This window comes from Meriones unguiculatus, chromosome 2, assembly GCF_030254825.1.
Source record: "Meriones unguiculatus strain TT.TT164.6M chromosome 2, Bangor_MerUng_6.1, whole genome shotgun sequence".
Classification (NCBI taxonomy): domain Eukaryota; kingdom Metazoa; phylum Chordata; class Mammalia; order Rodentia; family Muridae; genus Meriones; species Meriones unguiculatus.
The window spans coordinates 152,539,119-152,564,392 of record NC_083350.1 but is presented as its reverse complement, the minus strand read 5'-3'; the positions used below and the strand labels follow the sequence as shown (position 1 = coordinate 152,564,392).

General features: G+C 39.6%; 1 protein-coding gene and 1 long non-coding RNA gene across 13 annotated transcripts in view; one reads left to right on the top strand and one right to left on the bottom strand.

Annotated features, from left to right (window-relative positions):
• The window catches only part of Pcdh10 (protocadherin 10), a 61,601-nt gene extending 37,105 nt beyond the window's left edge, over positions 1 to 24,496 (bottom strand). For 2 of the 4 annotated variants that reach the window (XM_060378279.1, XM_060378282.1), the window contains exons 1-4: positions 20,963 to 24,496; positions 19,385 to 19,443; positions 18,752 to 18,858; positions 9,461 to 9,766 (exon numbers count right to left, since the gene is read on the bottom strand). In XM_060378279.1, coding sequence (XP_060234262.1) covers positions 9,461 to 9,766; positions 18,752 to 18,858; positions 19,385 to 19,443; positions 20,963 to 23,587 — 3,097 coding nt within the window. In that variant the 5' untranslated portion in view covers positions 23,588 to 24,496. Of the gene's footprint in view, positions 1 to 2,463; positions 2,704 to 5,888; positions 6,271 to 9,460; positions 9,767 to 18,751; positions 18,859 to 19,384; positions 19,444 to 20,962 lie in introns of those variants that run through there. The other 2 variants (XM_060378280.1, XM_060378283.1) reach the window with 2 other exon arrangements.
• Positions 24,497 to 24,561: 65 nt separating this feature from the next.
• Positions 24,562 to 25,274, top strand: part of LOC132652469 (uncharacterized) — a 92,692-nt gene continuing 91,979 nt past the window's right edge. For all 9 annotated transcript variants that reach the window (XR_009590096.1, XR_009590098.1, XR_009590097.1 and 6 more), the window contains exon 1: positions 24,562 to 24,776. This is a non-coding gene — a long non-coding RNA (uncharacterized LOC132652469). The remainder of the gene's footprint in view (positions 24,777 to 25,274) is intronic.

Sequence of the window (25,274 nt, the reverse complement as noted above, 5' to 3'; positions counted from 1 at the left end):
AGCCAAGACTTGATAGAAAACAGAATATTTTGTATATAATTTCTCTACTCTTTCATATGACTAAACACATAAAATATAACTTAATAAGAGCCGATGACTGTTGTGTAATATCACATTTTATGACCACTATTTTTTTACTGGAAAGACTAAAGCAAATCAATAACCAATAGATAAATACTTATGTTTATCTTGAGCATAATCATTTAATCTATAATTCATAATATGTATAAATTCATGTGTGTATCATTAGTTTTGCATTCATTTCAGATCATCTTATTGTTTTCTACACAAATTTTCTAGGCTTAAGATGCACAGCAGTTGACAGACTGTCACAATAACTTCCCTATTTACGGACTGTCTCCAACAACCCTTCCTGTGAAACACTTTTAGCTTCAATAGTCAATCAAGTCTACACTATCAAGACGTCTTTGTTATATCTACTTAATTTACTCATGTCACAGTTGACTTATGACTTTTGACCTGTTGTACTTCAAAAAGCAACCCAGGTGCATCTTTGATTAGAGATGAGAAAAGAATCACGGCGCTCTGACCATTTATTTCCTTATCCACCCAGACTTAAAATTTAAAATAGAAAACACATCTATAATTGACTTCACTCCTTATATATTACTTCTATACATACATGTTTATACCCACACTGAATACTTACTTGAATACCATGACAAAATATTTATAAAGGTTCTTGTAGAAGAAAGGCTTTACTTGAGTCTCTGAGTTAGAGGCTAACTTGAGCTAAACTTCAAGGCCCTATGTAAAAGCAAGCAAACATTTTTGTAGATTCCATTACAGCCCAAAGGCCTGGTGACATATGCCTCTCAAAGGTTGAGGTTACTGAGGTGGGAGGACCATGAGTTAGAAGCCAGCTTAAGCTACAAAGGAATACCTTTTCTCTTATTTTGTAGAATAAAGTAGTATCCAACTTTCATCCCCAATACAGCCATTGACATATACATGAAACTTAAAATAGTTACTGATAAACTGAAGTCAACTTTCTGGTGTGTAGAAAACACGTAACATTTAAGTACTCAACACAAGTGGTATGAAAATTTATGTGCTATTTGGGCAAATATCAACATTAAAAGAGAAAAAAGGTACATTAACCACATTATTTTTTTTTTCTGGCAGTGAAAACTGACATCCTTGTTGTAACACATAACACTGAAAATAGAAATGCAGTTTGCCTACATTGTCATAGTTAATTTTCTGTTATTCTTGAGCATTATGAACTGCGGCTTAAAAAGAAAAAAAAAAGACTGAACTTAAATAGCAGACTAAAACTGATTCCTTCGTTTATAAGTTTCTTGACAAGCAATGTGTCCTGTTAGGGGCTGCAGATGAGAGAGGATTTGATCAAATGTATTTCTCTGTCATGCATGACTCCAGCCAGTTCTGTCTCTGATAACTGACGGAAGCAATTTACAGTAAAATCTAATAGATTGCAATACTCCTATTTGAGTGTGCAGTGTGGGCGTACAGTGCTTCCATGTGAGAGTGTAGATGTAGATGCGTGCATGTAACTTAATCACAAAGACAGAACAAAGACGTGTATTCACGTTCACTCGTTAAAGTCAATGACTTCAAACTATAATTGATCATTTTGAATGGTACGCCTTTGTAGACACAGAAACATTGTCAAAACTGCAGCCAGGAATGTTTCTTCACATAGTTTGAAAGTGTATCTCTGAAACAAAGCATACAGGTAAGTGCATTGCTATGTAACATGTGATGTATATATGTATGTTTTGTAATGGGTCCGAATCTAGAATCAGCAATAAAACCCCACTTTTAACTACAATCCTTCTTACTCAGAAGTTTTTCCATCCATGCCTTAGGAACATAATAACATTCTTGGAGTCAATGCTTTCAAACTTCTAAGTTCTCTCCACTTGAACGGACCCAGACTGTTCTTTACAGTGACTGGGGAGTCTGAGGGAGTCTCAGACTTCAAGTGCTTCTTATTCTCTGTGTAGCTTCAACATGATTCATATCAGGCTGACTTTAGTTTTTATTCACTAGAGTTTGTGCATTTATTTATCTATATGACTATTTTTATTATACTAGAGACTGCACCTGTCATGTAGTTTTGCAAATTTTAGGCAACTATTCTGTCACTGGGAGCTATGCCTCATCCTCTTTTAATTTCTGATTCAAGACACTGTCTTTCTAAGTCACCCAGGCTGGGTGTGAACTACCTCTACAGTCCAGGCTGGCACTGAATGGCCTGCATCGGAATAGTGAGTAGTAAATAATTGGCCAGGCCTAGTTTTTAAAAATTATTTACTCATAAGCAATCAATATAACAGTCTTACACCATTTCAAGCTACATTATCTAAATTACTTTAACTCCACACAAAAGAAGGAGTTTAAAAGACACACTCAGCCAAGAAGAGAGTCTAGGACACTGAGTATTGAATATTGTTTAATGATATTTATAGGCAAATCAATTTGCATATTCCAGGATTATCTACAAGGTATTTATAGCTTAAAGTATTCATATGTTGATTCAGAAATCCTCAGTATGTTGAAGCAGAAAAAATAATTCCATATGTAGACGTTTCTTTTCATTGAATAATTTTACTTATGTTTTAATTGATAATCTTCTTTTGTTATACTCTTATAATGTAAAAATGCTTAAATGGTTTTACTTCCAGTGTGCAAAACAAGAAAGAGGGTGGAAATGATCTGTAATATAAAATGAGGCATACAAAAATGTTAATATACTAAAATTGAAAGTGTGCAAGATATAAATTTCCCTTGGTTACACAAAGTCTCACAGCAAGTGAAATATTATGTAAAAGAATAGCTAACTTTATCTGTTCCCTTCTCTTTATATTCTTAAATGACAACATTTTAACAAACCATGTACATATGCTCAAAAACATAATTATAAATGGCTTGAATGAACAGCCTTCAGTTAAATAAAGAAATGGACTAGATCTAGAAGTATGTGTGTACTGATTAGCTTTGTGGAAAAATGAAAGGTGGAGGATAACATATGAAGTACTCATAAACGAGATGGTGGAGAGAATTTTCACAAACAAGGTAAGAAATGGGAGTCTTTAAAATCCTAAGAGTAAAGAGCTATGGATCACTTTTGAGTAGCCTTTGGCTGTACCATTTTAAAAGAACAAATCAAAATAAATTAAAACTCAGAAAATATTGAAAGATAAATTGTAATTTAAATACTATGATTAAGTGTACTTCAATATCTAGAATAAGTTTAAATTCTAATGCCCTGTAAAATCCCTACATATACCATATAGATAAGGGATTAAACTAATTTAAAATTTTAAGCTCTAAAAGCAAATTTTTCATTTAGAAGAGCAGAAATTGTGTTTATGCCCAGATATGTGAATGAATGAAGACAGCATTACGTGAAATCCACATCCTTATAAAATATCCATTCTTTACTGTTAGTTAGTAGTTTAACATAATAATAGTCATTGCTTCATAGCAGTTATAGATATGCCAAAAAGTAACTGCATCAGGAAAGAAATTACAGGACAGAAGCAAATTTTAGCAACATATGAAATTTACTGGTATGTTTACTCTCAGAACAGATGGTTTGGGTAAACCGTTCATAAGATCATAAGATTTTCAAAATAAGGTTGATTGAACTTAAAGAGATATTTAAAATATTTAAATATTTCAGAGTTATAAAGAAGGTATGTACATTGAATGGAGCAGCTATACGAGATTTTTTTTTTTTTTTTTTTTAGCAAAGGTGCCAGAGTTTTCATGGGAGGATACAACTTTGGTATCATCCAAATGTAAAAATGTGTGATGACATGAGGTTAGCCGTGGAGAAGCATGATGCCTAAGTAAGAAGGCACCAGCAGTGACAAATGTGCAAATATTAAATAAAACACGGTGCTTCACAGCTGCCTCTCAAAAGAGTTTTCATAACTTCCAGTCCTCTTAGTTACGATACACCAGAAGCTAGAAACTGAAAAACAGAGTAATGGCCAGTTATCTCATGTCCCGAGAGTTACAGGGAGGCCCCAGGGCAGCTGTCTTCAGTAAAAAAGTGCATTAATGATGGGAACTGGGAATAGATTAATGCTTTCGACAGAGGCAGAATATATCAGGATTCAGTGAACATCAAAATCTAATAGAAGACACAGAGAGCTATCGAAAAAAAAATGCATCTGAGTATGTGCTGTAATTTGTCTCCTATTAAGATGATTAAGGTGTTTGTTTACAGGAGATTTCTTCACAGTCCTTGAGTCAAGGAAGTTAGTAGAAAAAGGGCACCAGTAGGGTGAGTGGACAACCTGGGATTTTTCAAAACAGGATAAATTGAAAATTTAAGTAAATTGTGCTCATTAATCTGTGTGTGAGGAAGGAAAAACAAGAGATGAATAACAACACTCTCAGAAATATCTGACTAATAAGTAACACCACTTGAAGGAAAGGCAAACTTACAAACACGTATTTGAAAAGAAAAGAAAAAAAAACATAAAAAGCTTTAATTCATTTACTGATAGTTGTAACTATATGACAAAATTCTTTTCAAAAGACTTTAACAAAATAGTTAATTTCTAGATTTAACATTGGATGCACTGTTATACTTATGGCATTAAAGGAACAGAGATAACCCAACGACAATTCCACACGGTGAAAAGGGAGATAAAAATATGCTAGTAACAAGTATCAGTAAGAAAAGTCATCTTATTTTGAATCTCTGTATATGCTGTCAATACACTATTGAGTTCAGCAAATTATGAAAACTCACAGAAGGCACACTGAGATAATGAAGACATTGAGAAAGATGTTACTAAACAAAGCATGTTCCTCACTTCCCATCAGCTCAGGCTTGAAGTGCTCAGAAAGAGTTGCCAAAAAGATCTTTTAACCAAAATTGGATTTACTAAGAAGAGATCTAGGTAAACTGTAAACAAAAATCTACATACAATGTTTAAAAATTTTTGATATCTTTTTGTTGTGGTCTAAATGAACTCCAAAATTCTAAAAGCACTCATAAACTGATTAAAACATTTTATTTTATTTTATTTGTTTTTTTTCCTATGCAGGCATTACTTTAGATACTTCTAATGTGAAGAGTCAACGGACTACACAATGTTTCAGTAAGTGGATCCCTCTAAACAAGTTGTTCTCAACCTGTGGGTCACGACCCCCTTGAGGTCAAAGGACCCTTTCATAGACATTGCCTAAAATCAGCAGAAAACACAGATATGTACATTATGATTCTTAACAGTAGAAAAGTTACAGTTATGAAGTAGCAACAAAATAATTTTCTGTATGGGGGTCATCACAACATGAGGAACTGTATCAAAGGGTAGTAGCATTAGAAAGTTAAGAGCCACTGATCTAAACTGCTGAGTCTAGAAAACTCCATAGGTTTAAGAATTTTTTGAGAAAAATACATCAGTGAAGTTTAATTACTTCATGCAATATGTTGAGCATATCAAAAATCTATATCAAAAATATGGAAGGAAATGAAAGAAGAGGACATAAATGGTCGTATCTTAAACAATAAAATTATCAGAAAAAATTCCTTCTGTATTCCTATGCATTTATTAATGACTTGCTTCTGCTGTCTCATTTGGACCACATTGATTTACTGACAATACTTTTAAGAGAAAATGTAACACTAAAATATATGTAGGAGTCATTCCAAATATATCTTAACATTGTTTTAACTTTTCTGTTTTTTTTTTTCAATTACATAAGTAACGTATTTTTATATCAACCGCATTCCTCAAGCTAATTTGTTAAGTGTGTATGTGTGTGAGTGTGTATGTAGGCACACACACACTTTTGCATGTTTGTATATATTTGTGAGGTGCGTATGTAGGCTCATGTGCAGGACAGGGTAGGCTGACATTGCGTCTTTGTCAATCACTCATATATATATATATATATATATATATATATATATTTTTTTTTTTTTTTACATTTATTCCCCATTTTACTTTACTTTACTGTTTATTTACTTTTCTGAGACAGGCTCTCTCACTGAACCTGAAATTCACCAGTTCACCTAGATTAGCTCGTCAGCAAGCTCAGAGACAAACTCGTCTCAGCCTCCCGTGGTCAGGGTCACTTCCATGCCTGCATCCATTTGGTTCTGAGAACCTGTACTTGGGCTGTCCTGCTTGCAGCGGAAGCACTTTACCCACCGGTCCACTTTCTCTTCTCTGTGGTTAAGTTATTTCTGTTTCTCCTTTTCTGAGACTGGCCAGATTGTTTCACGTAACACACTGTGTCATTTGAAGGATGAATGTGCTTTAAATAAAATGTCTATAATTAAAAACAGATCTTAAGAGTCCTTATGGTAAAAGTTCAGTGTCATTGCTAATCTCCATAGAATGTCTTCTCTCCTTTTAAATTGTATTTTGTTTTTTAGGTTGGTGAAAGCAATTGTTAATTTTATTTAAAGGGTAAATCTGTGTTTTAGGGATTTTATTTCTCAAATGAAATGCAAGGTGAAGCTAAAGTGCAGTGAAAAGTTTCAAGTAAATCGAGGTAAGAGATCTGTTTTCACATTTGCTACAGGTATAAAAGCTAGAGCTCTGTAATGTAAGTGGGAAGACACTGGGCAAGCAGTGTTTGTGACTGAGGAGGCATCAGTAGATGGGATCAACTTGATGCCAGTTGTTAAAAAAATTTAAAAATTACTAAATATATAGCTACTTTCCTGAACATCAAATGTACATTGCACTCATTATAAAACTAAATGCATAGTTAACAAAAGTAAAAGAGCAACCTCAATAATTATCTAAACATTCTGATTACAAGCAAGTAATTAGTGTCAATTTTTAGCTTTTTTAATCACATGAGGGATGCGTTTTTTTTTTCTTTAATTTAGAAGATGAGAATGTTTCCGTTTTTGATGATAAATGACACAATATTAAAACCCCTCACCATATGACAGGGGATGGTCAGGAACAGCTTTGGTGTGTAGCATGTACTATTGAATTAAAGACACAGTTGGCTGTGTCTACTAAACCAGGATCAAGATGTAATTTTAAGAATAACTGTCTGAATCTAACATATCATAAATCACTGAGATATTATTTTTATAAAGGAAAACTTAGACATGATTAATTCAGGATGAAGTAAGTACATTATAAACACACTTTTTTAATGTATGCTTATTCTCTATTTGGGCCACACTTCAGTACGAACACTGAGAATTTAGGACAGTAATAGTCGGCTAAAATGGATAGTGAGACTAATAAAATGGATTAGAGACTAATTTGATGCAACAGACATGTTCAAATGTGCAAACAAATCTACATTTACCTGGCAAAAATGGATAGTGAGACTAATAAAATGGATTAGAGACTAATTTGATGCAACAGACATGTTCAAATGTGCAAACAAATCTACATTTACCTGGCAAAATAATAGATGTATTATTTGATTATGTTAATACACATTATAATGAAATCAATGGTCCCTGAATTCAGGCTTCCGAATGCAAACAATAGATTTTTATTAAATAGAAAATTTTGCACCAAAACTGAGGCAGTGTTGTTATTTACTAATAAATATGATTACTGTGATCATTATTGAAACAAACATTGGTCAGTTGAGAAAATACCTTCTTAGATGTAACAAATTCCAACTTTACCTCTAAGTGTAATTGGCCAAGTAGTGTACTCACTGACATTATACAAGTAGAGTTGCTTTCTCATTATCTCCTGAGTGTGTTTAACTGACAAAATTTCCTTAAAGGAAACATTACTATTCATTTAAAAGTATAAACTTTGATTTCTTAGAATCATATATCTCTTCATTTTCCCTCTTTAAAATCCTTAAAGTCATTAATAAAGGTTTTCTACAAAACATATTCTTAGATGTACATAAAACAATGTGAGAAGATTGATATTATTTTGGAAAATTTTTTTATTTTTAAGAACAAATAATGTTTCAAGTCTATAATTCAATTTGAAAAGAAATCCATCATGATCCTCCTTTGTAAATTTGATTTTTGCTTTCTTTGAATAAACTAGAATGTGTGAATGTGTTTAACTTTGGATCTTAGACTCTCAATAATTTATGTACTTATGCTCTTTGTATAGCATAAATAAAACAAAAGCTATTCAAATATCAGTGATTCATGAAAGGCATAATTAACAGACCCTGAAATATTAAAATAATGTATCCCATGGAGTCAGTGGTGTTCCTGTGTAGCTTGAGAATCCAAACACAATCTTTCATAAAATACAATGTGTGTACTATTGTCCTCATTGTGAATATGATGAGAATCTCAGCGGAAGGCTTGCCTGTTTTTATTGTCCGATATTAGAAGCCGTGGCCTCATGAGTTTATTATGTGGATTTTACCTCGTCTTTAGGGCTAAATGTGTATGTGTGTTCATGTGTGTAGGTGCTAAGTTTTTTTTTTCCTTCAGGTGTTTTTAGCCCTTCCTATTTTACTAGCCCCAGTTGGATTGATACATCTCCAATGTTTCTCATTCACTGTTTCTAGCTTTTGTTCCAATGAACGTTTTTTCCTGATACTAGAAGATGATAGAATATACCACATGCAATAGGTTTTTCAAGACTAGGTAAATTTTAATTTTTGACTGAGTGGCCGTGCGCTTCAGCTCTATCAATTATTATTTATGCGACTTAACCAAGATTGAATTATAAATAGTATTTATCCATTAAATAAAAGGAAATGATGTCATGGCACAGATATTAAATGGAATAATTTCATTACCAAGATCCTCAATGGAAATCTATCATAGAACCTCCAAGGATCTGTATTGGTCATAATGACTGTATAAGATTATCCACTTTGAAAATACAGTGTCAGTACTGAACTAAGGGCCACATTATCGGTAGTCTAATGGCAGCTACAAGGTCGTTGCTGCTTCTGCTACACAGTCCCTCCAGCTCTGATTATGGACTTGAGTCCTCACCAGCAATATATATTAGCATGTCTGTAGTGAAAACTCAACGTGAGGTCTACACTACTTTCTGAATTTTATCTAATGTGTTTAACATCACTCTCCCAGCCAATATCATTAAGGAACATAAGACTAGTGAGGGAGACAAAGTTCAGAGATACAGTGCTTTCCTGACATGCACAAGTCCCTCACTCAGCTCGAGCCCCACAATCCCTCACATTCCCAAAAGCACTACTCCGCTGATAAATTCAAGACGCTGGTCCCTCTGCCTTTGATTAGCACTTCACAGAAATCAAATGAGCAAAGCTTCCACACTGGAGAGATAAAGAACAACTGAAAGTACTTTTCCTCTAAAGCCAAGCATGTGTTTTTACTGTTAAAAGAACCCTAACAACAGAGCCCATCTTCACCAACTGCTCAGTTTTCCATCCTTGATTACTGCCTAAACCTAATGTTCATCAAAGTTTCTAAGAACTCAAACATGTTTCAGCAATAAGAATGTGGAACTTCACTTCAGGGGAAATACTTTGATGTAGGCTTTTGTGTGATACTTACTCAAATATGGTGGTTTGTAAGGCGCTCGTGTATTAGACAGCAGTCCGTCCAGCTCCTTCCTCTCCAGGGTGCCATGCAGGGCCTTCTCTTTGCCGAAAGTGGAGAAGGACCTCTCTGCCCCAGGCTGCGCTTCTGGAGGCTCAAAGACCTCGGTGTCTGGAACAGAGTCCATGCCAGGGACATGCAGGTTGCTGCGGTAATCAGCAGCCTGCCGTCCATCCGAAGGGACAAAAGAAGGCATCCAGCATCGGTCGGAGTGGCCCAGTGCTTTACATTCCTCCGTGCAGTTGGAGAAGAGATCCATACCTGAAAGAAGGGAAATCGTAGAAAGGAAAACAGAAAGAACAAGGAACTCCAGAGGCGGTGAACGTGGTCAGATGCACAGTGTGTGTTTGTGTGTGTGTGTGTGTGTGTGTGTGTGTTGGGGGCGGTAGGAGGGCGGGAGGGTTACAGGTACTGTAGTGATCAGTGAAGACATTTCACCAAATACGTTTTCCTTACTCTAATGGAAACCACAAAACTCTTAATATTTCCCCTGTGATTCAAAACAGGATAAAGGTTCTGAGAATGTAAAAGATGAGGATCTGTGGCAAAGAAGTCTCGGAGACAGTTCCAAAATTCAGAATACTGGTGGAAAAGGCAAAGCTGGCTATCAGCTTCTTTTTCTCCCCCTAAGTCGTTGTTGTTGTTGTTATTGTTATTATTATTAATTACAATTTATTCACTTTGTATCCAGGCTCTCTAATCTTTGTAGCCTCCTCCTGGTCCCACTCTCCCTCCCGCCTCTCTCCCTATGTTCCTCTTCTAGTCCGCCGGTGGAGAGGTTCTCCTCCCCTACTATCTGACCTTAGCCTATCAGGACTGTTTAGATCCTCTTTCTCTGTGACATAGTAAGGCCACCTTGCCAGGGAGAAGTGATTAAAGAACAGGCAACTACCGAGCAGGGTATTAAAGCAGATCCTGAGACCCATAGCCAAACTTTGGACAGAGTGCAGGGAATCTTAAAGAAGAAGGAGACAGGAAGACATGGAGGGGAGAGGAGCTCCACAAGGAGATCAACAGCCAACAATCTGGGCAAAGGGGGACCTGCAGAGGCTGATGAATCAACCAAGGACCATGCATGGAGAAGACTTAGACCCCCTGCTCAGATGTAGCCCATAGACAGATCAGTCTCCTTGTGGGTTACTAGTAAGGGAAGCAGGGCCTTTCTGTGTCATGCACTCGGCTATCACCTTCTTAAATGATGAAGAAATAGTGAGTAGAAAAAGAATATTGGAAAAATATTTTATGCGGCTGACACTATACAGTGGTCCCAGCTACAGAGGTTCTTAATCTACAACCCTTAACAGTGTGTCAGGTCTTGTCACTACAAACACAGAGACAACAGTTAACTGCAGACTTCAGATTTCAAATAGAAGGTGAACTTCAACAAAAATTCAGCCCAAATTGATAAAGAGCCAATGACAAGAATTCTGAACCTTCTGTGAGTTGGAAAAGTATGGCACTTAGTTTCCTGGGAAATGAGTTTCTAAAAATATCTGTCACTGGAACCCTGGCAATCCATACGCCTATAAATTGCTTATTATTTACCACCTTGCACAAACCCCAAACAAACGACTATAATTAGTGTAGCCGAGGTAACCAAATGCAGTGGGAATCAGCTACAAATAATATCGACATATTCCTTAGTGCTCATCTGTACGTAAATGGTTGTCCTAGTCAACACTAAGTTAACTTATGTAGCAAGGCTGAAAATGTCCCCACAACTTTTTACTAGCCTTATTAGACTGAGAAGACTGTTAAATTTTGCCTGATTATAAGCAAGAAAGTCCATCTAGTTCTTTAATCAGATACAAGAACTGTGTGTGTGTGTGTGTGTGTGTGTGTGTGATGTCTTCAAATACCTCTCTGTGGATGTGCATATGCATGAAGATTTGCATGTAACTATCTGTGTATGTATGTGGAAGCAAAAGTGTAATTTCTCAGATTGCACTGTTTTTTGTTTGTTTGGTTTTTTTTGGGGGGGTTAGGCAGTCTGTCCCTGACCTAGATCTTGCCAAGTAAGCAGCGCTGTCTGGACGATGATGACTAGGGTTCTTCCTGCCTGCACCTCCCCTGCTCTGAAGTTGCAACATATACCATCACATCTACACCCAGGTCTGCACTTGGAAGCTTGAACTCTAATCCTCAGGCTTCAAATTCAAAGGCTTGCCTGACTCAGTTATCTCACTGGTCCACAAAGTGCTGAGAGCTGTGGAATTGCATCTAATTCTGTTTTGTTTCATTTGTTCAGACTGTTGAGACAGGGGTTTGACATATAGCCCAGGCTGACTTGCTCAGTGGTCTAAGACAGGTTGAAACTCTTAGTTGTCCTACTTTCGTCTACCAGATGCTAAGGTTGTATGCCCAGCCTGATACTCATTTGGTGCATAGCACAAGACAGAAAAGAACGTAAACAAAAGCATCACTCCCATGCTTTTCTAAACATGCTAATACATTTATTGAATGTTTTAAACATTGAAAAAAATTTCAAGTGTCTTTAAATCATATCCACTCTATGTGTTCAAAATGTGTTTGTTTGTGTGTGTGTATCTTTGTGTGTTTGTGTGTATGAGAGAGAGGGGGAAATGTGTGTGTGTGTGTGTGTGTGTGTGTGTGCATGTATACATACTTTGGCACACGTGTGGAGGTCAGGTCAGAGAACAACTTTCCTGGGTGGTGTCTCTCCTTCCACCATCTGATTGCTAGGAATGTAACTCCATTCATCAGGTTTATGTGCAAGAACGTTTCTCCACTGAGCTATCTGGCAAGTATAATTTTGATTAATTTTAAATAACTAAAGCATGATTAATTTATATAGTAAGATGTTTAAAATGTATGAAGAACTGGAAGTTTTAGAAATTAACAGAGAATGTTTATTGAATGGGTACACATGACTCTTAATTCTCCAAATATCTAGAATTCTTTGAGCTCTCAAAGGAAATTTTAGTGTTTCAAATGATGTACTATAGTACACATTCATTTATATGAAAGTGTACTTGAAAATGTTTTTACAAGATAACAAATATTTCAAAATAATAAAACATGTAGAATTTCTGCATTTGTTTTAGAGTTAACTACAATATTTTTGAAGACACACCTCCAAGTTTCTTACCATCTATTAATCTCACTAAATAATAATTTTTTTAAACAAAGATACATGTAGTGCTAAGTCCATCCTTAATGATAGCATCCTATTTATTTTCATTTTCAACCCTGAACATGAATTGCTGATGGGTAATCTCTTGAGGAGTTTAGATACTGAAACTAGGATTACAAAGTATTACTGGCACCAGAACGAAAATCCTGGAGATGTTTCACTGCTCTCTATACACATCATATTTCTTCAAGAAGATATGCATGTTAAAAGAGAAAGAGAATATCCCTGAAACACATTCATATGGTGCTGAAGCAGCATCCTGGGCACAAGGCTGATATTTCGGTCCACTGATACTTAATTTTTTTCTGTTTGATATAGTGGTGGGAGAAAGAAGGCTCTTCTGTATCACAGAAGTCACGTTTAAGAGAAAAATAATTATGTGTAATTATTTTAAATATAAAACGGATGCCTCCTGTACATAGCCGACAAAATCAACTGAGTAAATCTCATGGGGGCTCTCAGAGACAGAAGATCATGGACCCTACAGGGCCTGAACTAGATCCTCTGCAAATACATTATAGTTGTAAGCTTGGTGTTACTGCAGGACTCTTGACAGCTGGAGTGCAGATATATCTGACTTTTCTACTTACACTTTTCACCTACTGGGTCACCTTAATATGAGGCTTTGTGCCTAGTCTCATGGTATCTTGTTAGGCAATATTGGGTGGACATACCTGGGAAGAGTGCTCTTATTTATTTATTTATTTATTTATTTATTTGAAGGGAAACAGGAGGAGTAGATGGGGGTGAAAAGAGGTCCGGGGAGAAACTGGGAGGAGTAGTGGAGGAAGGGAAAACTGTGATCAAATGTAATGTATGAGAGACTAGCTTAAAAATCATAATAAATTTGAAGAATTAATGGATGTTTAAATTCAAAACATTAATATAGAATTCTTATATTGAATCATAGAAAGATAGGCACTAATGCAACATTTTCCAATCAATAAAATTCTCTACATATTGTTTTAAATGGGCAAATACATCCAAGCATGAAAATCCAGTCTACAGTCATTCATGTTTTTAAGTATTTATGAACAAGTATTCATTGCAATTCAGGTTATTGTCATCTCGTTAATAAACCAATATGTTGTGATAAGCTTTTTTTGATGAAAGCAGAAGGTATTTGCTAGAAATTACTTTCATATTTGATTATATATTGAATTATAAATATTCCTTATCTTCCAAATGGGTGATTATTGCCTATATCTCCTAATTACAAGAAATTGATTAAAATTTCCTTATATTGAGAATGTATAAAAGGTATACAAAGCATATTATTAACAAAAACTAAGGAAGATTGAAAGTTTGGTTAAAAAAAAGAAAAGAAGTGTGACCCAAAAAGAGAGAAAACTATTAAGCAATGTTTTAAAGAAAATTATGAACCTAGAGAGTGGAATTTCCTTGGCAATATTATATATCATTACATATAACTGATTTGGAAGAGAGGTCTCTTAAATAGGGCCTGAATATTTCACCAGTTTTATCAATAAAACAAGTGGATCCATTTCTCATGAGGAAAAATCAGATATAGAAATGAAAATGAAAACCACAGCATAATCAATAAACTTCAAACAAGGAACAGAGAAATTAATAGAAAATAGACTTTTTTTCATTTGTCATTTAGATAAATAGTTTGAGAAAGAAATAAATGTATCCCATTAAGGGTCCTCACACAGGGGACCTGTTGGATGACTAACAATGCTCTTTTATCATTTATCATTAGTTACATTGGCTGTGTAACTTTAATTACCAAATACATAGAAATGCATTTAACTTTTTGTGAAAAGGTGAACGTATCACAGAGGGACACCAACTGCAGTAGCTGTGGTATAATTCAGTGCACCCACATTTTTCTGACCAGTTCCTATGACTCAATTTGGAGGCCCAAGATTTGATAAGTTCAACTTATTATTATCTCTTTCAAATGCATTTATGATTAAACCATGTGTACAGGCAAGGAAAACACAGGACAAGTCTTTAAAATTTGGGTAACATCTACTACATGTCTTAAAATATGTTATTTTATTTGCAATCATTATTTCCCATCATTTCTTTCTAGTCCTCAGGAATAAGCTATTTTTCGATTGTGACAGCTGATGTGAGAGACTGCCTGTGTTATAAAGATAGACACACATAAATTTTAAAATACAAGTATCTATATTTTAGCCAGTAGCAGTAGATGGTTCTTCTGAGAACTGTTATGATTAAGAAAATGAGAAGTGTATTCCATTTGTGTGCCTTTCTCATAATATAATGCAAAAATGGTATTTTTTTCCAATCAAACCGTCAGTATGTATGATAAAACTAATTTAAAGAAAACAAATCTAATTTTTGAGAAAATCCCCAGCCATCTTTCAAAGTATCTTAAAATACTTCATAGATATAACTACAGTTATAAGGTAGGTATAATTTTTAAGAACATGCCAGCTTCAGGCATCTCATAATAACTAACTCATTAATAAATAAAAAACGCACATCAAAATTCTATCCCTTCCTATCACCTTTCAAAATGCATATAGTTTTCTCCATTTTCTCTCAGTATTTTGTCTTTCATAAGTTTCCTCATATTATCAGATTGTGGTTCATAGATTCACCAGAAACTTGAACAAACTTTTATAAACGATTGGCATGAATTCCCTTTATTTTTAAGATAAACTTTAATTTGCCAACATCTGAAATCTTACTGGAATTAAGAAAAAGATATTTGTAGTTCGTGATACTTAAGAATTCTCTTGCAGATGCTGTTGCCTTCCAATTGTTTAACATACACATGATATATTTTACTTATTATCTTAAAAATACTGATAATTCTAGTTTTATTTTATTTTAAATTTACAGCCACTAGTTTGTCCTGAATGAGAGTGACTAAATTACCTTTTTAGCATATCTTTTGAAAGAGAAAGACACTAAAATAAATCGACAATTCATAGCATAGGTATTTAATAAACTAAAGACCAACTTCTTACAGCTAAGTAGATTTGTGTAAATATACCTCAATGATGTTAATAATGTTTAAAATCACATAACTAAGATGTTACATCCTTATTCATAAGATAGCAAAATAAATCGTTTAACATACTAATGTACTAAAGAAGATTGGAATTTTTTGTTTCTTTAAATCTACATTTTAGTCCTTTGGCTTTGGTTAATCAGTTTTTCCCTCTTGTGATGGCTTTTGCAGGCCTTCACCACATCTTCCTGGACCTCTGCCATATCTAACCGATACATCAATAGTGCACTGAAAAAAACGGAAAGCACCTTGACAAGGCTATAGAAAGCAAAGTGCTACAGAGCAGTGGTCAAGCCCAATAATTCTGTGCACTGAGCCAGGTGCAGTGGCCAACTGAGGAAGCTCATGTGACTCTCTGCAGCTGCCTTCATGCCGGCAGCCTTTTTGTGAAGAATGTTTGCGGCTGCTGAAGGCTTAGACAGCAGAAAAGCAAGGAGAAAAATAAAGGACAAAAAGAAAACAATTCAGGAAAAAAATAGGTTTCATGTGCAAATAAGTAAGTATAAAGTAAGGTTATCATAGGAAAAAGTGAATATTAAAAAACCCATTAGACTGTTTGAACAGGTGAAACAGTAAGTTACATTGTGCACTGGCAAGAAACAAAAGCTAGAAGAGAGAATTCAGAATTTTTAATCTTTCCACTTTTACTCTAATCATTTTACATTTTCTCTTAACATGTTTAGGGAGATTTGTTTAATAATTTGATTTTGCAAATTTGGAAGATCAACATAAGTTGTCTTTATGGAACAAAATCACATTTTTTGAAACAAATGACTTCTGAAATATTCTTGCTACTTGCTGAGAGGTTTATAGTATAAAACGTAACTATGAGCTGAAAGTATCACTTAGTAAAAGACATTTTAATTTTATGCATTCAGATTTTTACCATAAAAACACTCAGAATACTTTTTACTATAAAATTAAGCATATTACAACAGATCAATTCAACAAGAAGGTGCAATTACTTCTCACTGTAAGTGCTTTCTTACAACTGCAAAACAGCAATTATTATGCCCAGTATATTGTGTCTATTCTGTTACCACTGAACTGTGTAAATGGAGTGGTAATTCTATACCACTTTTATATGTTTTAACAACTTAGATATGGGGGCAAAAAGTTCAGCCCTTTGATGATCAAAACTAAAAACTGCCTTGCCTATTTAAAATGTATTGCAGAACACATTTTTGCATTTTAATGGTCCTTAAAAGGCTCTGGAATCCCAAATCTTTGAAAGAATCATTAACAAAATGGCAACACTGTTCTGTGAAATTAAAGAAAAAAAAAGCTCTCATGAAGACACCCTAACAGGAATATCAATCTAACTAACTTAGTATTTCTTGAGAAGGTTTGTTCATTCCTCTTTCTTTGCATAGGTTATTAGGCTCATCATGTATTTCTAAGTGACTAGGCTAACTAAAATGCTCAGTGCCACTGGGTGCTACTTCAAGAGAAAGGAAAGAAAAACACAAAAGGGAGTGGGTGGGAAAGAAATAAAATACATGCAAAGAAACATGTGGCAGTTTTCCCATGTCAAACGTTTTGTTGTAAAAGGCTGGGGTTAAATTCAAAATTTGGGGGAAATAGAAATGAATAGTTCTAAATGTACAGTTTTTAAATGATAACAATAAATCATATACCACATATAGGGCAAAAATGAAAGGGACTTTGTACTCACATATAAACTGCTGGCAAGAACTGGTTTGTTGTCAGGATCCCAGACACTAAATAGATGCTCTGTTCACTTAGCGTGAAGGCCCGCAAGGGGCAGGGACCTCCGGGGATTCTTGGCAGTTCTCAAGTCTCATTAGGTCTGCATATTAATGACTTGAAGCAATATAAAGAGACCCTTGAGCAGCCTCTTTTTCCTCTCCTCCTGCCTGGGTTTCCCAAGATTAAGCGGCCACAGACAGAGCACACATCAGCCAACTGAGAGGCTTGTAGCCACTACTGCTGCCAGGCCCTATTGGGTGTGCACTGCCCTTTGACACACTGCTTCGGTACCATTCCCAGGGCTACCAAGCGTGTTAAGGAACGAGTACTCTGGAGGACTAATACTGCCATGAAAGTAAGAAACTCCATCACTTTATGTGAGAAAAATCAACATCTTAAGAGAAATAAGTGTCACCCAGAGGTAGCCCAATGATGAACAGTTTTCATGAATTTCAAGAATTGCAAAGGCTTTCCACTTTTTCAGGTGTCGATTAAAAACAGAATTAGCACGGGAAGTCAGAAAAAATATGTCATGGGTGAAATCCAAATGGAAGTAAAGAAAAACAAGAAATTTATAAAATTATTTTTATTTTATTAAGTCACAAACTTTACTTCTTATAAGTTCTCTTAGTATTAGTGATTAGTATTAGATCTTACACCTGACTAAAGATCAAACTCAGGTGAAACTTGAAGTAAAATTCTGTTTGAAAGTCATACTGTGCTCGAGCTGCCTCTTGTGACCATTACTCTCCCCACCTGTTAACCCACATAGACAAACGCTTGAGTTCAAAATTTGATAGTTGTCAAATGAGATCAAAGATGCCTCAACAATACTAATTACTGAGTACCTATCACTGCTGTTCTGAAGCCTAGAAACCCAGGCTTGGAAACCAGACTTTCAAACTAGTTGTGACTTTTAAACGTCACTCCTTCTCAGGTGATACTTGGTATGTAAAAATGCACTTCCCTGGAAGGTATGAAGCTTGGATTCTAGGGTCCAGTCTTGCATTCATTTTTCTCTTGTCCTTGTGAGAAGTCAATAAGTAAAATTTATCTTAGTTAGGTCCTCTATAAATAAGCCCAACAAAACTATTTGAAGACAAGGACCTGGACCAGATGAGAGATAGGTGGATACCTCTATGTGACCTCAGTCCTTTCAAGAATATTATATCATCAAGGACTACTTTATAGTCAAAACTACTTCCTAACCTCAGTGCTTCAAAGAGATGTAACACTTTACACAGTCTCTTTTTGGAGGTACAGTGACCACTAGGAGACACACAGTTGGTTACCTAAGCCATCATCCTTCGGAGGTGTATTTAAGTAAACAGCTCTATAATGGGCATTTATATTGCTCTTTGGTCACACTTACCAGCTGACTGGCCACGGTTGGTGACGTCATGATCACTGTCTCCCTGTTCGCTGTCTCCATGACCGCTGTCCTTAGAGCTTACTATGTCAGCTTCCTGGAATGCAGAACTAGAGACACAAAAAGAAGAATGTTAGAACTGAAAAAATAAAAAATAAAAGGTGGAGGAACACAGAAAACATTCTTCTGCCCCCACATGGTCACAGATGTGTGCTGCAGACACTTGGAATTCTTTCTTATCTCTGTTTCCACATGAAACTGGTTTTTATCAATTAGATATAACTTCTTAAACATGGAGCCTTCACAGTCAATTGAAACATGAAACATGTGAAGTATGGACATTATTATTCTACGACTGGACCTAAGAGCATGTCTATGTCAGATTCATAAGATATATATGAACACATATATACATAAGTCATAGAAATGTCAAAATATTTTAAATTTTTATAAAAACATATTGTATAGCCAACAGTACACAGATAAATAAATTCTATACAGTATTTATGCCCTGTCCTAGTTTAAAGTGCTATATACATTATGTCATTTAATATGAAACAACACACCCACTTCCTGCTTTTACTAGGTAGGAAACTGTTCACAGAAGAAAAACTAAGGATTGAGAAATGTTCATACCTGTTAACTCGGCGAGGTCTGTCAACTAGATAGCTGAGCTCTGCTCTCTGGTGTTTATTCTAGGAAAAAATAAATAAATCAAGAGCACTAAAATTCAGAGTGTGCGATGATCATTCTGCCTTTGAGAATGGGAATTATGTTGGATTTAACCACTTGTGTATATTGTGTATAATTAATGAATTTTCAGGCTTTCATAAGACACAGCCTGGTGATTGCTGTCCAGGAGCAGGGGAAATGTGTAGAGACATTTGAATCTAGATTCCCTTAATTCAATTGTAAACTTTTAAAATAAAAATTAAAAAAATTGCTGTCCCATAGTAAATATGTCTTGCATTAAAAGGGGAACGAAAGACAGAGTCCTTTATATCTGTGTGTCTATCATAGAATTACCCTCAGCGTATTCTGCACCTTGTTTCTCCACAGCCTGCAGAATGTTTAAACGGATACTGATGGACACAAGAAAAACAGCACGCTCAATAAGAAAAAAAAATAGTTTGAGTATTTTCTCGAATTATTTTGTTGTTTATTTTCGAAAGGTACTTAAGTTACAAATGAGCTGTACAAATATTCACGAAAGTCAATGAGTTATATCTGAGACTCAAAAATAAGGAGATGCCAAGAAAACTAACCCCCACCTTCCCTCCAGAGGCCTCTGCAGGCTCCCCACAGCCCTCACACCTCAGTCCAAACTTTACATGGTTCTCCCCAATCCCCACCCTCCAACTTTGCCACTGTGTCTCTCTGCCTTTTAAAAAGAAATTGGAACTGACAAGCCAAATTCTTTGACGAAGAAAGCCAACAGTGGCAAGGAGGTAGTTATGACTGAAACTATATATTCAAGACAATTGGTGAAACTTCCAGTTAGTTTGCTCCTACAGGGTTCTGTGCCAAAGGAACTTCATTCAAATTCACACCGTGTGGGCATTCGGCTTCAAGACCTTGTGTTAAAGCTGTCCAGAGCAGAACTGAAGGTTTTTCTTTCGTTCTTTCTTTTTTCTTTCTTTCTTTTTTTTTTTTTAATTTTTTCAGAGAAAGAACTGATCACTAAAACATGCAGTCCAATTTAGGCAACCATATAAAGTTAAACAATCTATAGCTCGCTTGTACACGCGACTCAAAGCAGCGAAAAACAAAACTAAAATCGAACCAACTTTATTAAAGCCTGGGACAGATGCAAAGAGAAAAAGATCTTTGTCAGTGACAGGAGGCCCCTCCCCCACGCTCTCCTCTCCCTCCAAGCTTTTCCCCTTATATGCTCCGGGTTTCAAAGAAGGCAGGACCTTAAATGTGTTAGAGGGAGGAGGAAGCTCTGAGGTGTCAAAGAAGGAGAGGGGGCGGGGGGGGGGAGGTAATGAAAATAGAAGCAGCAACGGGTGGAGTGAAGTCGGGATCAACACGGAAGTTAGGTTACACACCAAGAGGTGAGAAACGGTGACCCCACAACCTCCCTTACCACATCCATACAAACACGCTAACGCCTTAAAATACACAGTGACCCCGAAGAGATGCAGGGCCGGGCTAGAGGAGGCTTTCTGATGGAGGAGATGAGAGATGGTGGTTCTTTCGCTTCAGCCTTACCTCGTTGGACAAAATGCTTCCGTTGGAAATGATGTCTGGTTGCTGGTCGCTGTACCCGGTGACGATGGCTCCACAGGGATTGTGCTCAGCGTCTGTACTCCGGGAAGGGCTGCAGGGCTTCAGGAACATCAGGTCAGTCTTGGCCGACTCCGGGGTCAGGCAGACCTGATAGCAATAGTTCTGGTTGTGGTGATGGGAGCCGAAGCCCCCGGACTCCTCCACTGGCACCTGGGCCGGGTTGCTAGGGACGTTGGCGCTCTGCACCAACATGATGTCTGACTTGCTGAGTTTCTTCTTGCGCGCCCGGGCTTGGCGGCCGCAGCAGGTCGAGCCCCCGCTGCCGCAGCAGCAACAGCACAGGCAGCAGTCGCTGGCTAGACACGTGTAGATGTTGAGTTTTTTCTCCTTTTGACAGCGCACGGCCAGCACGATCATGGCCAGCAGGAAGATGAAGGACACAGAGCCCAAGGCGATGATGAGAATGAGTGTGAGGTCCAGTGAAGTTTCCCCGCCGCCGGAGCGGCTGGGGCGCAGGTGTTCTCCGGGTCCTCCGCCCCCGCCCCCACCCTGGGGCTCCACCGCTCCATCCACCAGCTGAACCACCAGGGTGGCGGTGGAGGACAGGGGCGGCTGCCCGTGGTCGCGCACCTCGATCACCAGCTCGTAAGGCCGCTGGGGGTCGCGCTTGGCTGGGACCCGCCGGGCGGTGCGGAGCTCTCCGGTACGCCAGTCCAGGCGGAATAGGTTCATCTCGTTGCCCCGCACTATGCTGTAGGTGAGCCTGGCGTTCTCGCCGTCGTCAGCGTCCACGGCGGCCACTCGAGTGAGCAGGTAGCCCGGCTCGGCAGAGCGCGGCAGCACCTCGCGGGCGGGAGTCCCGTTGCGCCCCGGCAGGGGTGCCACGATGGCGGGGGCGTTGTCGTTCTGGTCCACTATCAGGATGTTGACCGTGGCGTTGCCGGCCAGCGCCTGGGGGCTGCCGGCGTCCCGGGCTTCCACTTGGAAGCTGAATTCTTTGATCTGCTCATAGTCGAAGGATCTCAGGGCGTACAGGTAGCCGTTGTCCGAGTTGATGGAGACGTAGGTGAAGACGCTCATGCCCTGGATCTGGCACTCTAGGATAGAGTAGGTTAATTTTGCGTTGGCCCCCTCGTCGCGGTCCGTGGCGCTCACCGCGTAAATGTAGGCGCCCGGCACGTTGTTTTCTGTCACATACACATCGTAGACCGGCTGGCTGAAGCGCGGGGCATTGTCGTTCACGTCAGACACTTGAACCTGGATCGACTTACTGGTGGAGAGCGCAGGCTCGCCCAGGTCGCGGGCCACCACGGTCAGGGTGTAGGAGTCCCCAACCTCTCGGTCCAGGGGGGCTTCGGTCACGATGGTGTAGTAGTTCTTGAAGGAAGACTTGAGGCGGAAAGGCACGTCTCCCAGCAGCTCGCACTGCACCTGCCCGTTCTCCTCCGAGTCTCGGTCGGTCACGCTGAACAGAGCCACCACCGTGCCGGGGGCCGCGCCCTCGCTCACCGCCTCCTTCACCGTGCTGAAGCTGATCTCCGGCGCGTTGTCGTTGGCATCCAGCACCCTCACCAGCACCTTGCAGTGCGCAGGCACAGCGTTGGGACCCAAGTCCTTGGCTTGGACATACACCTGGTACACGGGGCTCTCTTCGTAGTCCAGCTCGCCGCTCACCTCCAGCCGGCCGGTGCGCGGCGACAGTCCGAAGAGCTCCCGAGCCCTGGGCGAGATGTGACTGCTGAATGAGTACACGACCTCGCCGTTCTGGCCTTCGTCGGGGTCGGTGGCGTTCAGCTGGATCACGAGCGTGCCAGGGGGCGAGTTCTCTGGTAGGGAAACAGTGTAGACGGGTTGGTCAAAGGCGGGCACGTTGTCGTTGGAGTCCAGCACTCGGATGGTGAGCAAGGCCGTGCCTGTGCGCTGCTGCTGCGGGGGCAGGCCGGCTCCCCCACCGCCTCCCCCTCCTTCCCCTCCTCCTCCCCCTCCTCCCCCGTCCACCGCGGTCAGCACGTAGCGGTGCACCGCTTGCTGTTCCCGGTCCAGTGGCTTCTCCAGCACCAGCTCAGCGAATCGGTTGCCATCTCCCTGCGTCTGCACGTCTAGCGAGAAGTAGCTATTCGGGGTTATCTCGTAGTCTCTTAATGAGTTTGTCCCCACGTCTGGGTCGAAGGCGCTCTCCAAGGGAAAGCGGGTGCCTGGCGTGGCGCTCTCTGAGATCTCCACCGTGAGGTCCGGCTCCGGGAAGGAGGGAGGGTTGTCGTTGATGTCCAGCACTTCGATCTCCACTCGGAACAGCTCCAGCGGGTTCTCCAGGAAGACCTCTAGGTGCAGGACACAGGAGGGGCTCTGCTTGCAGATCTGCTCTCGATCGATCTTTTCGTTTACGTACAGAACCCCGGTCTCCAGATTGAGGTCCAAGTAAGGGGTCCGTGAGTTGGCCACCGTCTGAAACCTGCGAGCTGAAAGTTTTGTAATGTCCAAGCCCAGGTCTTCAGCGATATTCCCCACGAAAGTGCCATGTTCCTGCTCCTCCTGCACCGTGTAATGAAGCTGGGAAAAGACTCCGTCCACCATCCAGAGCAAAGCAGAGAATAACAGCACAATCATCTCCAAAAGGAAAGAAAGCCGCTCCCCCCCGTAGCCAGCCAGCCACCCGATCACCTCCCCCCACCACCAAAAAAAGAATATTCTCAAAAATATAAATAAAAGTGTGCTACGTGGGGGGGCTTCTGTGGATGTGGAAAAATTTTATTCCTCTTGCTTCATGTTAGAGCTTCCCCAAATTCAGCCTCATTTTTCAATCTTAGCGCAGAAAGGGTGACAGATGTCCCCTATGCTCGCTGTAGTCTTCCCACTGACCAATTAATAAAATAACGATAATACAATAGTCAGCCTCCTTTATTCCGACAGTGTTGGCGCAACGCGGCGCTGGCAAATCCCAAGGAGGAAATTTCGATATTTCAAGACTGTCCTAGGTTTGTCTTCTTGCTGATGGGAGGAGAATGTGGAGGAGGAAGAAGAAGAGGAGGAGGAAGATGAAGAGGAAGAGAAGGAAGAGGAGACGCTGCCGGCACCGCTGAACATGCCTCTTGATGTCAACGGCTGGCAAACGCGAGCGGGCTTAAAGACAGCGAGAGAATTTTGTGCCGGAAGAACACGGAGCCGTTCTGCAGGATAAAACTTTCATTCTCTTCATTTCTCCGGATGGACGTTCCTCTTGGCATTTTCTCCCCTCTGATTGTCTCTGCATCTCTTGGCTTTCATAGTCTCGTCTCTGTCCTCAACTCCACCGGCCCTTGCTTTGCTGTGAACCCGCGAGCAATTTCCTCTCTGCTGTTTCCTTCCCAAGCCTCTCTCTCTCTCTCTCTCTCTCTCTCTCTCTCTCTCTCTCTCTCTCTCTCTCTCTCTCTCTCTCTCTCTCTCTCTCTCTCTCTCTCTCTCTCTCTCTCTCTTTCGCCTGCCTCTTTTCCTCTCAGTCCATCCTGCCTCCTGCTTCAGCCCCAAAAGCCTGTGATCTCGGCTGGCAGTTTCTGAGCTCCGAGCGCTCCGCTTCTCTGTTTTTGCGCAGCGCCCTCATTCTGCCAACCAATCGCCGAGGAGCACCACCTACCGAGCGGCGGCTCATTGGCGAAAGCGACCGTCAAGTAGCAACGTCACCCGGCAGCCAGGCGAGGCGGGGCAGAACTCTCGCCTTGGCTGCCTGAGTGAGTGTGAGTGTGAGAGCGAGAACAGCCCGCAGGTCCCGAGGCGCTTGCAGGGGACTCTGCCGCGGAAAGTTCCCAGTCCCCAGCCGCAGGTAATGAGCAGGGAATAAGAGAGGTTCCCCCGTTTGCATCAGCAAATACGAAAACATAATAGCAACAGCTGCGGTCGCCTCTCCAAGGAGCGGGGTTTCCAGTGACGCTAACATTCTTTTTTTCCTTTAAGGTGTTTTCCCTGATGCTGGTCTTGGAAAGAAATCACCAAGAAGTGGGGGGGTGGAGAAGTTGCTTTAGGGCCGGTGGTCAAGCAGCGGTTTACCAAATAAAACAGGGACTCTGGCAGAGCTGCGCGCGGACAATTTAAATGCGGGCATTAAATGGCATGTTTAAATCAGAGCGAGAGGGTCCGGACGGGTTGTGTGGGGAGGAGAGAAGAGGCTGAAGTGGGAGAGAGCGGAGGTGAATTTCCCCCCTAAAGCGGAGGGATTCGCGCTAAGGGACGTGGGGTGACAGCTCCTATAGACGGGCAGATGTTTGGACGTTCAGCTGGTGTCTACCCACAGAATGCCTGCCTAGTAGACTAACTCATTTGG